We start from the raw sequence: 16142 nt of genomic DNA, 5'->3' as shown, positions 1-16142 counted from the left end.
AGATCTCTTTCTGTGTGTCTCTCTTCTTCTCTAACTTAATTAAATGAATAAATCTTTTTAAAATTTTTTTAAAAATAAAGAAACGGTTTTAACTGAGGAGTAAAGGCACCAAGACATATACTGACTTAAATCAGTTTTCTTTAGCAATACTGTTTAGTGTTCTATACATTCAAAAAGGTGAGTGAAAGTGGCAAACACATTGAAATTTCACGATTTAAACATGTAAAGTAATATTAGTATGTAGTGGGCATAGCTAATATACTCAAATGAATACCTTTTCTCTTTCTATTTTAAGTCTCTCTTTTTCTTCTTTTTTCTTTAGTCTCTCTTCTTCGACAATTTTCTTCAATTCTTCTCTTTTTTTCTCTTTATCTTCCTTTTCTTTTTTTTTTGCTTCTAGGGCATCCGCTTTTTCTCTTTTTAATTTGGCCTTTTCAAAAGCTGTGGAGAAGGTCAAACTTAGAATTCTATGCAGTCAAAAAACCAGCACTTGGCATTTTTTTGCTGTAATAAGAATCCCTAAAGTAAGTTAAGATTAAATTAAACTAATTGAACCTCACAAAATTCCTGAAAGGACCTAGCAGGTGATTAAAACTGGAAAGCAAATTAGCAGAGTTTAAATCAAATTACAAAACTGGAGCAAATATATCCTGCCATGTAAGCTTAGATACTCAAACTGTGGTCTGAGAACCAGCACAAGGACATTGCCTTATTAAAAATGCAGAATCTCAGCCCTGACCTAGACCTACTGAGAATCTCTAACAAGATCCTCCAAGGGATTCCAAAAAAGTATCAATAACTATGTGAAGGAAAAAAATATTTATACTTCCTAAAATAAACCAGAAATATGTTATTTATAAAAATGCACCACTTGGGCACAGAAAAAATATCCTTTTTTGTCACTGAGCACTTTTCGGAATGAATGTTGAAACTTACCCAGTGACTTCATTTCTTCTTGTTTCAAAAGTTTGTCTCTTTCCTTAGTAGCTTTGTTCCTAAAACCTACAATATTCTGTTGATTAGCAACACTGTCCTCCTACAAAACAAGCCAAGAAACCAAAATTGAAGATAACACATTATGAAAACTGATACTCTGTATAGTAAGTCTAAAATACAAAAGAAATTGGAAGATACCTTCTTTATACTGAAAATACTTTTCTTTTGATTTTCATAAATTGGAGACTATCCTCTTTTTTAAGATTTATTTATTTATTGAAAGGCAGAGTTACAGAGAGGCAGAGGCAGAGCAGAGAGAAAGATAGAGAGGTCTTCTATCTGCTGGTTCAGTCCCCAGATGGCCCCAACAGCCAAAGCTGGGCTGATCCTAAGCCAGGAGCCAGAAGCTTCTTCTGGGTCTCCTACACAGGTGCAGCGGCCCAAGGACTTGAGCCATCATTCTACTGCTTTCCCAGGCCATAGCAGAGAGCTGGAAGGGAAGAGGGGCAGCCAGGAGTCAAATGGGTGCCCACTAGGATGCTGGCACTGCAGGTGGTGGCTTTAACTGCTACACCACAGCGCCGGCCCCTCTTTTAATTTTCATTTCATTTGAAAGCCAAGAGAGAGAGAGAGAGAGAATTCCATTTGCTGATTCACTCCCCAAATACTCACCTGGAGCCAAAACCTGAGCCATCATCTGCTGCCTCCAAGGACACACATTAGAAGGAAACTGGATCAGAAGTAGAGTAGCCAGGATTCAAACCAGGTACTCTGATATGGGAGAAGGGCATTCCAAGCAGCAATTCAACCACTGCCCCATATGCCTGTCACTAAAATGAGTTTTTTTTTTTTTAATCTTATTTGAGAGGTAGAATTATACACAGAGAGAGGGAGGGGGGAGGGAGAGAGAAAGGGAGGGAGGGAGGCGTCTTCCATCCACTGGGTTCACTCCCTAAATAGCTACAACGACTGGAGCTGAGCTGATCCAAAGCCAGGAGCCAGGAGCCTCCTCCATGTCTCCCACATGGGTGCAGAGGCCCAAGCATTTGGGCCATCTTCCACTGCTTTCCTAGACCATTAGCTGAGAGTTAGATTGGGAGAGGAGAAGCTGGGACACGAATTGGCGCCCATGTGGGATGCTGGTGCCACAGGCAAAGAAAAGACATGCCAGAAACATTTTGGGGGCTGGCACTGCGGTGCACTGAGTTAAGCCAGTTGTTAACTCACATCCTACATGGGAGTGCTGGTTTGCGTGCAGGCTACCCTGCTTCTCATCTAGCTCTCTACTGATGTGTATGGGAAGCAGCAGATGATAGCTCAAGTATTTGAGTCCCTGCCACCATGTGGGAGAACCAGATGAAGCCCCTGGCTTCTGGCTTCAACTGGCCCAGATCCTGCAGTTGTAGCCATCTGGAGAATAAACCAGAAAATGGAAGATCCGTCTCCCTCTTTGTTGCTTGCCTTTAAAATAATAACCCCCCAAATTCTTGTGACCAATGTTCAATGTAAAAATTTTATTTTTACCTTGTTTTTTTGTGAAAATGTCTATAATCAGCTTAATATAATATTTTTATTATCTCTTATTTTTATAAACATAGTAATATAGAAATAATTCATTTGAGTATCTCAGTACTTAGTATATACCAGTACTCATTATGGTAATAAACAATACTGACACTGTTCCTTCGCAGAATTTACATAGATTAGTAGAGAAGTCAGATCTTAGGTAAGTGAAACATGAGAAAGCTTATGACAGCTGAAGCTCAAGGTTCTGGGTAAATGTATTCCAAATCTCAGTATTTGATGAAATTTCAAAAGATATTCAAAATAGCCAAAAAAGATATAATAATTGAACTGGAACTGGAAAATAAAAGTGGTAATTTATCATTCTAATTTAGTTACCTCAGTGAATAACAGTATCAATCTCATCCTGTATCACTAAAGCAAGACAAAAAGAACAAGGAGCTAATTTTAAAACCAGGTTCAAATCCCAGTTTTATGTTACTTCAAGAAAGTAAACTTTCTGTGTCTACCTCTTCATCTGTTAAATGAGATTGTACTCATTTTGAAGGCTTGTGGTGAGAGCTAAAAAAGATAATATACATAATAAACTGCTTCATATAATATAGTAAAAATGGCTGATGTGGCGTAGCAAGTAAAAGCGCTGCCAACATCCCATGTGGGTACCAGTTTGAAACACAGCTGCTCCACTTCCAATCCAGGCCCTACTAACAGGCCTAGGAAAGCAGCGGAAGATAGCTCAAGTCCTTGGACCCTTGCACACACGTGGAAGACCTGGAAAAAGCTCCTGGCTCCTGGCTTCAGAATGGCCCTGCTTCAGCTGTTGTGGTCATCTGGAGAGCGATCCAGTGGATGGAAATCTCTCTCTCTCTCTCTCTCTCCTTCTCTAACTCTTTCAAATTAATAAATCCTTAAAAAACAAACAAACAGGGGCTGGCATTGTGGCGTAGTGGGTAAAGCTGCCACCTGCAATGCTGGCAGACCATATTGGCTCCAGTTCTCATCCTGGCTGCTCCACTTAGGATCCAGCTCCCTACCAGTGGCCTGGGAAGAGCAACAGAGGACAGCCCAAGTGCTTGGTCCCCTGTACACATGTGGGAGATCGAGAAGCAGCTCTGGGCTCCTGGCTTTGGGCTGCTCTAGCCCTGGCCATTGCGGCCATTTGGGGAGTGAATCAGCAGATGAAATATTTCTCTGTCTCTCCCTCTCTCTGTAACTTTGCCTTTCAAATAAATAAATAAATAAATTTAAAAAAATTAAAATGATTCAAGACAAATTTCCTTTGACTCAGACAACCTTATCTAGCTATTAGTTTGCTCAATTCCAGAAACTTTCAGAGTGTCCTTGCTCCCTGAACTGGGAAATAGGAATAGCCCAAGGGAAGAAAGTTTCTGATAGTTAAAGGTGAAGAAGATAAATTAGAAAGTAGGCAAAGAGGGGCCGGTGCCATGGTTCACTTGGTTAATCCTCCGCCTGCAGCGCTGGCATCCCATATGGGCGTCGGTTCTAGTCCCGGTTGCTCCTCTTCCAGTCCAGCTCTCTGCTGTGGCCCGGGAAGGCAGTGGAGGATGGCCCAAGTGTTTGGGCCCTGCACCCACATGGGAGACCAGGAAGAAGCACCTGGCTCCCGGCTTCAGATCGGTGCAGTACTGGCCGTAGTGGCCATTTGGGGGATGAACCAACAGAGGGATGACCTTTCTCTCTGTCTCTCTCTCTCACTAACTCTATCTGTGAAAGAAAGAAAGAAAGAAAAAAAGAAAGAAAGAGAGAAAGAAAGAGAGAGAGAAAGAAAGAGAGAAAGAAAGAGAGAGAGAAAGAAAGAGGGAGAGAAAGAGAGAAACAAAGAAAGAGAAAGAGAAAGAAAGAAGAGAAAGAAAGAGAGAGAGAGAGAAAGAGAGAAAGAAAGAGAAAGAAACAAAGAGAGAAAGAAAGGGAGAAAGAAAAAGAGAAAGAAAGAAAGAGAAAGAAAGAAAGAAAAAGAGAGAAAGAAAAAGAGAAAGAGAAACAAAGAGAGAAAGAGAAAGAGCAAGAGAGAAAGAAAGATAAAGAAAGAAAAAGAGAGAGAAAGAAAGGGAGAAAGAAAGAAAGAAAAGAGAGAGAAAGAAAGAGAGAGAAAGAGAGAAAGAAAGAAAGAGAGATAGAGAAAGAGAGATAGAGAAAGAGAGAGAAAAAGAAAGAGAGAAAGAAAGAGAGAGAGAAAGAAAGAAAGGGAGAAAGAGAAAGAAAGAAAGGAGAGAGAAAGAGAGAAAGAAAAAGAGAGAAAGAAACAAAGAGAGAAAGAAAGAGAGAAAGAAAGGGAGAAAGAAAGAGAGAGAAAGAAAGAAAAAGAGAGAAACAAAGAGAGAAAGAGAAAGAGCAAGAGAGAAAGAAAGAAAAAGAGAAAGAAAGAAAGGGAGAAAGAAAGAGAGAGAGAGAGAGAAAGAGAGAGAGAAAGAAAGAAAAGAGAGAAAGAGAGAGAAAGAAAGAGAGAAAGAGAGAGAGAAAAAGAGAGAAAGAGAAACAAAGAAAGAAAAGAGAGAGAAAGAGAAAGAGAGAAAGAAAGAGAGAGAGAAAGAAAGAAAGGGAGAAAGAAAGAAAGAAAGGAGAGAGAGAAAGAAAGAGAGAGAGAGAGAGAAAGAGAGAAAAAAGAAAAAAGAGAGAGAAAGAAAGGGAGAGAGAGAGAGAAAGAAAGGAAGGAAGAAAGACAGAAAGGAAGGAAGGCAGGCAAAGAATTAAACTTTTAATTTAACCTATATTGCCTTTCTCTTTCTGTTCTAAAATTCAATAAGGAGTTTTCCTCAGGGAGATTTATTTTGCATTCTAAGGTCTCTCATTTCACATACTGAATCAGTATACTGCTACCTACTTGGGTTTAGGTCAACACTTTATGGCTAAAGTCTATTTTCAATCTCTATATAAGACAAGTAATATTGAAGCAAATTAGAAATTATTATGGAGAAAATCTTAGCATCATTTGATTGTACAAAATATTTAGTAGTGAGCCTCAAGAGTAACTATACACTTTCTGCTTCATTTTCCCATTACATCTGTCCATGTACTCACATTCAGTTATAAAACAGTACACTGCTCACGGATGCCATATAAATAAATCCCGACTCCTTAAACCCTCGTTCATGTTCTGTCTTCTGCCTCGGATACCTTTCCCAACTCTGCGTCATCATTAGAAATCTTGTATTTTGTCTAGAGCATTAGCGCTCTCTTAAAGCATTACATACTTTCCTCCAGTTAGAAGTTATTGCTCTTTATACTTCAACTTCATAGCTTATTCCTTGCATTTCATCCTGCTTTACATGTTAGTCAGTGCTTATCTGCTTGCTTCCACTTTGTTATAAAATCCCTGTGGCATCACAGCCATGCCTAATTAACACCTGACACTTCTACAAGCCTCACTCCTGAGCAGTTATCAACATATAGCACACATACACATTTGTGCATGCGTGTATGTGTGTGTGTTTGAAGTAATGAGTTTCTTCCTCATTACCTCATGGGGTAAGGATATTCAAACATTGCCCTTGATTCTGAATACTGTTTGATTAACAGCTAAATGTCACTTTCATTTCATTTCTTCTTTACTTACCTGACAAACAGATACTCTTTTGGGAGGCCTTCCTCTTCGTCTGTTAGCAGGACTGAATATAAATGTGGGTGGATCATCAGGGAAGAAATAAGAAAAATCTTGTTCTGCTATTTTATATGTTAAAAGAGATGATGCCTTAACAGTAATAAGAAAAGACACAGGTTATAATAACAACATACTAATGTATGGTATGTAACATACTAATGTATGGTTTACATTAGTAAACCATATACAGATAGGCTATGATGTGTCATATGACCGCTATTAATGCTGTTAAAGACCAGGTTGGGGCCAGCACTGTGGCATAGTGGGCTAAGCCTCTGCCTGCAGTGTGGGGATCCCATTTGGGCTGCTCCTCTCTGATCTACCTCTGCTTATGGCCAAGGAAACAGTAGAGGATGGCCTAAGTACTTGGGACCCTGCACTCACATGGGAGACCCAGAGTGGAAGTCCTTTCTCTCTGTCTCTCCCTCTATCTGTAACTCTACCTCTCAAATAAATGAATCTTAAAAAAGAAGGAAGAAAGGAAGGAGAGGGGAGGGGAGGGGAGGGGAGGGGAGGAAGGAGGGAGGGAGGGAGGGAAGGAAGGAGAGAGGGAGGGAGGGAGGGAGGGAGGAGAGGAGAGGAGAGGAGAGGGAGGTGGGAGGGGGAGGGAGGAAGGAAGAAAAAAGACTAGGCCCAAAACATTACAATTTCATACAGAATTGTATAGTGAAATACATTTTAGCTGGCTTACTCATTCTTTTTCCAGACTTTGTATGTAATTAATCAGCCTTACCACAAAGAAAACCAAAACTCAAAGATTGCTTCACTACAAAATACCTCAAGAATGTTGCAACAGATCTCTGAATTTTAAAATTACTTCAAAACTATATTTATATAATAATCCATTTTGCCTTTGGTGAATTTTGCCTAATATTTTCTATGTAAATAATTAATCCACATATTTAATATCAGGAACCTACTGTACTACCCTAATAGTTTTATTTGCAAGTCAGAGTTACAGAGAGGGAAGGTGAGACAAAAATCTTTCATCTGCTGGTTCACTCTCCAGATGGCCACAATAAGCCAGGAGCCAGGAGCTTCTTCTGGGTCTCCCATGTGGATGCAGAGACCCAGGTACTTGGACCATCCTCCACAGCTTTCCCAGGCACATTAGCAGGGAGTTAGATGGGAAGTGGAGCAGATGGGACTTGAACCGGTGCCTATATGGGATGCTTGGCATCGCAGGTGGCAGCTTTATCTGCTATGACATAACACCAGCCCCTGTAAATATTTTTAAAAATCCTAAAAGTTAGCTATAGATAAAAATTTCAACCATCTTTGACATATATTTCTGCAATGTTATAACTGTATAACATTACACATTTCTCATCTTTTCTTTCTTCCAACAAATACTTTTACTATTCTGATTACCTTAATTTTAATGATTCCATCTTGTGGCTCACAGTGTTGCTTCAGAAAAAGCTTTAACTTATCACGAGAAAATAGGTGTTTCCTCCGGCTGCCAGTACAAAGAAGAATTAGTGTTAGCATCAGTGAATTTAATCCAAACTTCATAATCTTTGCAAATGTATAACTTGAATTTCAAGTTCAAGAAATGAAGGACATTTCATCTTCCTATTTATGTAGAAGTTATGAGAAACTTTATACAAAGGCATTTTTGTAGGAAGTTATATAGGAAGATCTACTTGAGTGGATCCATTACAAAAAGCCTTTATAAAAAGAGAATATACATTTGTTGCTCAGGAGACATTTGGAATTAAACTGCAAGAAAAATAAACCAAATCACCCCTAAAATTATCACCATTAAAATTCTTTCAAAAATTAAAATTAGTAGACTATGAGATATCATATAATATTATATATACAAACTTTCAAATGGATTTTTTTTTTTTTTTTTTTTTTTTTTTTTTTTTTTTGACAGGCAGAGTGGACAGTGAGAGAGAGAGACAGAGAGAGATAGGTCTTCCTTTGCCGCTGGTTCACCCTCCAATGGCCGCCGCTGCAGCCGGCGCACCGCGCTGATCCTGGCAGGAGCCAGGAGCCAGGTGCTTTTCCTGGTCTCCCATGGGGTGCAGGGCCCAAGCACCTGGGCCATCCTCCACTGCACTCCCTGGCCATAGCAGAGAGCTGGCCTGGAAGAGGGGCAACCGGGACAGAATCCGGCGCCCCAACCGGGACTAGAACCCGGTTTGCCGGCGCCGCAAGGTGGAGGATTAGCCTATTGAGCCACGGCGCCGGCTCAATGTTTTCATCCATATTGTATATGGCTTCTTTTTTTTTTTTTTTTACAGGCAGAGTGGACAGTGAGAGAGAGAGACAGAGAGAATCAAATGGATATTTTAAACATGGTTAAACATAGGGCCTTATCAAATTTTAAAATATTTTATATTTAAATCTCATATGGTAGCAAATAGATTAGTGGGATAAAAACTAAAGAGAATTAAAACAAAAATTCTAAAATATACATGTTTTGATTCTCTGTTGCCCTCTATTTCGAAATAAGAACAAAATACACCATAACAGCAACACCTCCACAGAAACAATATAAAACACACAAGTACTTCAAGTGAATTCAATCTATTACTTTCACGAAGAAACCAAGTTAAAAGCTTCGGAGTGAAGAAATAATACAGGAGTTTTTTATGTGGTGGTTGTCTGCAAAATGCATATTCTTTTCCTAGAATTTAAGTTCCATGAGAGGAAAGACTCTGGTTCACTGCTATATTCAAGCACCATACGAAGTCTAGCAAGGAAAATGTAATTACTTGTTGACTGTTGAATAAGTAACTAGTACCAAAGGACTGCACTGTCCTAGTTGGTAGCTACTAATCATATTTGTTCTAATAAATAAAATAAAAAATTCAGTTCCTCATTCCTACTAGCCCCATTTCAAGTGCTCAGTAGCAACAGGTGGTTATTGCCATCATAAAGGATGGCACACATTTAACATTTCCATTACCATAGGAAGTTCTTCTCATCAATGCTATTCTAGCATATCAAGTCTTATTTATTAGAGGATTATTACTATTTCTTTATTAAAAGAAAAGGATTATCACTTTGTTAAGATTTATTTATTTTTATTTGAAAGTCAGAGTTTCAGAGAAAGAGGAAGTTATGAGAAACACACACACACACACACACACACACACACACAGATCTTCCACCCACTGGTCCACTCCTCAAATGGCCATAATGGCTGGGATTGGGTCAGGCCAAAGCTAGGAGCCAGGAACTCCATCCGGGTCTTCCACATGGGTGGCAGAGGCCCAAGTACTTGGGCCATCTTTTGCTGCTTTCCCAGGTGCATTAGCAGGGAGCTGGATCAGAAAGGAGCAGCTGAAAAAGCACTCAAATGAGACTGCAGCATTGTAGGTGGCAGCTTAACTCACTGCACTACAACACCAACCCCTATTCTCCCATATCCTTTTTTTTTTAAATTTTGAAAGATTTATTTATTTATTTGAAAGACACAGAGGGATATATTCCATCTATTAATTCACTTCCCAAATGGCTGTATGGCTGGGGTTGGACCAAGTTGAACTGGTGCTTATAAAGGTAGCTTAACCTGCAAGAGTACTATCCTTTGATGTTAACAAAAAGAAGTCTTTTAAATCTTCAATTATCAAGTAAAGTTTTTTCATTTTATGATTCTTTGGCTTACAATTAAGAAGAAAATGAGTTAACAAAACTAACCAATCTATAGCAGAATATTTATATTTAAGCTATAAATAAAAAAGTTAGTAGGAAAGACTAGGTGTTCAGTTGACAAGTTCAGATGGCCACATTCCATATTAGAGTGCCTGGGTTTGGTATCCTGTGATAGCTCCTGACTCCAACTTTCTGCTAATGCAGACCCTGGGAGGTAGTGGTGACGGCTCAAGTGGTTGGGTTCCTGTCACCCACACTGAAGACCTGGATTGAATTTCTGGCTCCCAACTCTGATTTGGTCTTGTCCTAGATGTTATAGATGTCTAGAAAGTGAACCAGTGAATGGGTGAGGTAGGTCACTCTCTCGCTCTTTTTCTTCATCTCAAATAAACAAGTACTTAAAATTTTTTTTAAAGATTATTTGAGAGGCAGAGTTACAGAGAGAGAGGGAGAGAGACAGAGAAGTCTTGCATCTATCTGCTGGTCTGCTCCCCAAATGACCGCAGTGGCTGGAGCTGGGCTGATCTGAAGCCAGGAGCCAAGAGCTTATTCAGGGTCTCCTACATGGGTGCAGGGGCCCAGGAATTTGAAATAGCCTTCACTGCATTCCAAGGCACATTAGCAGAGAGCTGGATCAGAAATAGAGCACCCAGGACTTGAACTTGTGCCCATATGGGATGCTGGCACCACAGGCAGCGGCCTTACCCACTACGCCACAGTGCTGACTCCAAAAAATGAAAAATTTTAACAGGAAATTTAATTATATAACTAATATATCTTGAACTGAAGGGAAAGGAGAGAAAACTCAACTGTGATCAAGAAAACTATTTGCAGTCTCAACTTCTATATTATTCATTAGACCATAAAATAAACAAATTAAAAGTTTCAATAATCCATAAATATTAACTTGGGAATATAGTAAAATGTAGAATGTCCTAGAGATCTTACTCCCTACCTCAAACCAACTAATCAAGCGATAAACCACACACTTCAATAAAACTGCAGAAAACCATTTATCTAACTCAGGATTCATTTAAGGCACGTATGGAGCAAAAGAGTTGGTAGAATAAGTAAAAATTGAAATAAATGAGATGTAGGATTGACTCTTAGGTGGCAAGCTGATAGGTGGCTAATAATGTCAACTTATTTTCAGACAATTAATAAATAATTAAATGACTTTTCCAAACATCTATGTAACCCAGAATCAGTTCCTTTAAATATTAACTGCTCACTACCTCTCTCTCCTCCAAATAGACTTCTAACAGGAGTTTGTAAAGATACTCACTTTTTAACATTCTTAATAGGAAGAAACTGATCTAATGAATAAACCACCACAGAGGTGACATATTAAAAATATCATCAATTTTTTCAGCATTAAAAACTGAGTTATTTCATGAGAAGCACTTCATAAATTGAATGCTTTTTAATTCTTTAGACTAAAGATCATTTGGGATTAGATACCCTAAACAAAGGGCTCAAGGAGTCCGTTAAGACCCATTTTAACAATTTATAAGTATATATAAATTTACTTTAAAAAGAGATGCAATTCATTATACTACTAGTCACTTGCTCTACATAAAACCTTTTTTATCTAACATATAATTATTCTGATTTAAATTACTATCTCAGGGTTTTACCTGATTTGTGTTGCCTTAACAATAGCAGAGTCATATAATTCCTTTTTAGTGGGCTGCACCTTGTACTTGAATAATAAAGGATCAAGTGCATCTTTTTTCTTCCTAAAAAGAGGGAAAAGACATGAATCAGTTAATGATGTATAAATATGAGATCTTAAACAGAAACTTATTTTCTAAGTTACTGCTCCCTCTCCCATACTATTCCATCTTATTAGCAAAAACAATATCAAGCACAATTTTAATTATTTAATTAATTACTCATTCAGTAAATTTTTCCTGGATGCATAAAGTTAACTAGAGATGATTAATCAGAATATACAGTTTAGGTTAGATTTGTTTAAAAAAAAATTCTTGGATTTGCTTTGAAACTTTCTTCTTCATAGCTATATAATCCAAGAGCAAAAGTAGAGATAATGCAGTTTTCAAATTGGCAAAGAGGCTATACATGCAATCCTTGCCCCTAGCAACCGGTCACCTTTTCTTCCCTTCAGGGCATATTCACTCATTCACAGTGAAGAAGTGCAGATAATATTGGAAAACGTGACTGCATTATCAACACAACAGAAACATAGTAAGGAGATAAAATCAAGAAAAAATACATAACAGGATAGGTGGTAGGTGCTACAAAGAAAAAAACACAGGGTGGGAGAGCTATTATTTAAATAGGTAATAGTCCCTGAAACTGCCAGGTAGATCTTCTAAGAAGAAGATATTTAAGCAGATATGGGAAAAAAAATTAAAAAATAAAAAAGAGAGGGAGCAATCCATGATAAAATCTTCAGCAAATGAGTTTAAACAGAGAAAAGAGGGGCCGGCGCTGTGGCATAGCAGGTAAAGCCTGCAGTGTTGGCATCCCATATGGGCGCCAGTTTGAGTCCTGGGCACTCCACTTCTAATCCTGTTTTCTGCTATGGTCTGGGAAAGCAGTAGAGGATGGTCCAAGTTCTTGGGCCCCTGCACCCACAAGGGAGACCTGGAAGAAGCTCCTGACTCCTGGCTTTGGATCGGCATAGTTCCGGCCATTGAGGCCACCTTGGGAGTGAAGCTGGGGATGAAGATCTGTCTCTCTCTCTCTGCCTCTCTGTAACTCTGCCTTTCAAATAAACAAAAAAATAAATCTCTGAGAGAGAGAGAGAGAGAAACTTGTAAAGGCCCCGAGGTAAAAACATGTAGCTTGCATAAGAAGCAGAATGAGTAAGGAGACGATTCAGTCAGAGGGCAGCAGCAGGTCAAGACTACAGGGCATCATTAAAGGCTTTGCAGTGTACTCAGAGTAAAGCACTAACGGATCCGAATAATAGGATAATGATGATGTAACTTACACTGCAGAAGGAGTGCTCTGGCTGCCTAGACTATGAAGCAAGAAAGCAAACAGAAATACCAATTAGAAAGCTACTGAGAATCTATGGCCAAACCACCCTAAACATGCCTGATTTTCTCAGATCTCAGAAGGTCTCAGAAGATTACTTGGATGGGAGAAAGCTACAGAGAAGTGATGGCAACAAGGACTCAGCAGCAGTGATGGCAGCACAAAGATGATTACCCTCTAAGTCCCCACCACCTGTATGAATAAAAAAGATGTAAGAGGGAGGCAGGATTACAGAGAAGAAAATGATATAAAGAGAAACACCGGTGATGAGTGGCAGATATGGTCAAAGTGATAAAAATACAGCAATATAAGGTAGGGGAGGGGTTTGACACAAAAGGGACATGTGACTTGGTCACACAAATAAAAGTAGAGCATGAAATCCAAGGGCCAAGCATTTTCAAGCATCTATCTATCTATCTATCTATCTATTTATTTTTGACAGGCAGAGTGGACAGTGAGAAAGAGAGACAGAGAAAAAGGTCTTCCTTTTGCTGTTGGTTCACTCTGCAATAGCTGCCGCGGCCAGTGCGCTGAGGCCGGTGTGCTGCGGCTGGCGCACCGCGCTGATCCGAAGTCAGGAGCCAGGTACTTCTCCTGGTCTCCCATGTGGGTACGGGGCCCAAGGACTTGGGCCATCCTCCACTGCACTCCCTGGCCACAGCAGAGAGCTGGCCTGGAAGAGGAGCAACTGGGACAGAATCCGGTGCCCCGACAGGAACTAGAACGCGGTGTGCCGGCGCCACAGGCAGAGGATTAACCTATTGAGCCGCGCCGGCCTCAAGCATCTTTGTAATAAGACTCAATATACATTTAAACCAGGATAATATATTTAAACATTTACCCTTATTATTTGGAGTGCTAATATGTTTTATTCCACTTAAGTTCATTATTGCTTTACTTTCTCTAAGCTACATGAAGCTATAATCTGCATTATGAAAAGCACTGATCCAGGAGAACAGATTGAAGAGAGAACTCAAAGTATTCAAACAGAGGCACAAATGGGAGGTCTCAATGAAACAATTTGTTGAAATAAAGGGAAGGAAAATCAAAGTGAATTTTAATAGATCAGCAGCAGTTCAAGAGCAAGAGATATGATTAAGGCTTTTTATTTTACTACTTTCTGAATGGATGCCAACTTAGCAACTAATCATTGCCACTTTACATATATAAAGGAATGACTGAGTATAATTGATTGTACTGAAAACTTGTATATGGACCTTATCTTAATGGATATAAACTTATAAGATGTGGAGGTTTTTATGTGTAAAAAACAATCTTTGAGGGTGGGTATTTAGCCAAGCAATTAAGAAACCTATATCTAGGGCTGGCATTGTGGCACAGTGGGCTAAACTGCTGCCTGCAATGCCAGCATCCCACATGAGCACTGGTTTGAGTCCTAGCTGCTCCACTTCTGTCCTAGCTTCCTGCTGATGTGCCTAGGAAAGCATTGGAAGATGACAAGTCCTTGGGCCCCTGCCACCCCCATGGGAGACCTGGATAAAGCTCCTGGCTTTGGTCTGGCCCTGGCCATGGTGGCCAATTGAGGAGTGAATTAGCTGATGGAAGATCTCTCTCTCTCTCTCTGTAACTCTCTCAAATAAATAAATAGATCCTAAAAAAAAAAAAAAAAAAAAAAGATACCAATAGCTCTCATCAGAGTACCTGGGTCTGATGCCAAGCTCCAGCTCTGGACTCAAGCTTCCTGTTAATGCAGAGACCCTGGCAGGCAGTGATCAGGATTCAGGTGATTGGGTTCCTGCCACCCACATGGGAAAGCTGAGTTGAGTTCCTGACTCTCGGCTTTGGCCAAGTTAAATCCTTGCCATTGTGGGCATTTGGGGAGGAAACCAGCAGATAAGAGTTTTGTCTCTGTCTCATCTTTCCCTCAAATAACTTTTAAAAAAAGTATCCTTTTTTTTTTTTTGCTATGTCCTGAAATCTGTGGCACACTGTTAAGACCAGACAAACAGAAATCATTTTTCTAAACACTGTTAAATATTCTTTTTAAAAAAGATTCTCACTTCTTTCAGTTTCTTTTAAAAATTATTTGAAAGAAAAAAGAAATTTTGCATCTGCTGGTTCATTCCCTAGACGCCCCTGAAGTTAAGCCAGAACTGGGCCTGAAGAGCCAGAACTCCATCTGGGTCTCCCACATAGATGGCAGGACCCCAAGTACTTGGGTCATCATCTGCTGCCTCCCAGTCATGTCAGCAGAATGCTGGATTGGAAGCATAGAAGAGACATCATTTCAGGCATTCTGATATGAAATATCAGCATCCTAAGCAGTGGTTTAACTTGCTGCTCTACAGTGCCTGCCTGAATGCAAATATTCTTACTGGGATTTTGCTATAGCACACAAAATTCTCTATATAACAAAATCATAATTTATTCTTTCCACAAAAGTGTAATTATTGGAGACCACCAAGTTTAAAAAAAAAAAAAAGATTTATCTATATTTGGGGCGGGGGGAGGTGGTGCCATGTTCTAGTCCTGGTTGCTCCTCTCCCAGTCCAGCTCTCTGCTGTGGCCTGGGAAGGCAATGGAGGATGGCCCAAGTGCTTGGGCCCCTGCACCCCCTAGGGAGACTGGGATTAAGCACCTGGCTCCTGGCTTCGGATTGGCGTAGCTCTGGCTGTAGTGGCCATTTGGGGAGTGAACCAACAGAAGGAAGACCTTTCTCTCTGTCTCTCTACAATAGCTAGGTTTGGGAAGGCAGAAGCCAGGAGCCATACTGGTCTCCTACATGAATGGCAGGGCCCCTAGCACTCGAACTGGTATCCCATGGCATCACAAGCGGTAGCTTAACCCATTGTGCTACAACATTAGCTCTTAGAAAATATTTCTCACAAATATGGATTCATCAAAAAGATAGAACTACAATGCAATATTAAAAAAGACTTTATTTTAATCATTTCCCTCCCTTGCTACCCAAAGTCTAGGTTTAAACAGTTAGGCATTAAGTTGAATCTACTAATCTCAATCTTGACTGTGACTCATCATTTTATTGCCAACAACTGATGACCTGATTTTATTTCTACAATAACAAGCTAACACCATATATTACACCAAGAAAACAAGATCACTTTTCCAGTTACAGTTGGCCCTTTGTACTAGTAGATTCTGCATCCATGGAATCAGATCCAACAGTGTAACAAAAATATTTGGGAAAGAAAATGTGTGCTGAACATCTATACTTTTTTTCCTTGTATTCGGTAAACAATACAGTATATGACCTATTTCCTGGTATTAGGTGTTACAAGTAATCACAGATGGTTTAACATATACCAGGTTATGTGCAACTACCATATCATTTAATATAAGGAGCTTGAGCATCTGCATCTGGGGGATGAGGTAGGGTAGGGGTTCCTAGAACCAAATACCCATAGATAATGAGGGACCACTGTATCTATTTGTAACAAAATTATCTTTAATTTTAAAAATGTATGTT

General features: G+C 39.6%; 1 protein-coding gene across 7 annotated transcripts in view; it reads right to left on the bottom strand.

The window, feature by feature from the left end:
* Nucleotides 1-16142, bottom strand: part of BAZ1A (bromodomain adjacent to zinc finger domain 1A) — a 101998-nt gene that overhangs the window by 41982 nt on the left and 43874 nt on the right. For all 7 annotated transcript variants that reach the window (XR_011380761.1, XR_011380762.1, XM_051822160.2 and 4 more), the window contains 5 exons: nucleotides 11326-11427; nucleotides 7451-7538; nucleotides 6035-6169; nucleotides 937-1036; nucleotides 275-441 (listed from right to left, as the gene is read on the bottom strand). Coding sequence is in view for 5 of the 7 variants with exons in the window: in XM_051822160.2 (XP_051678120.2) it covers nucleotides 275-441; nucleotides 937-1036; nucleotides 6035-6169; nucleotides 7451-7538; nucleotides 11326-11427 (592 nt within the window). In the remaining 2 variants the exon portion in view is untranslated. The remainder of the gene's footprint in view (nucleotides 1-274; nucleotides 442-936; nucleotides 1037-6034; nucleotides 6170-7450; nucleotides 7539-11325; nucleotides 11428-16142) is intronic.

Source organism: Oryctolagus cuniculus, chromosome 12 (genome assembly GCF_964237555.1).
Source record: "Oryctolagus cuniculus chromosome 12, mOryCun1.1, whole genome shotgun sequence".
Taxonomy (NCBI): Eukaryota; Metazoa; Chordata; class Mammalia; order Lagomorpha; family Leporidae; genus Oryctolagus; species Oryctolagus cuniculus.
This window is presented reverse-complemented; position numbering and strand designations above follow the sequence as displayed.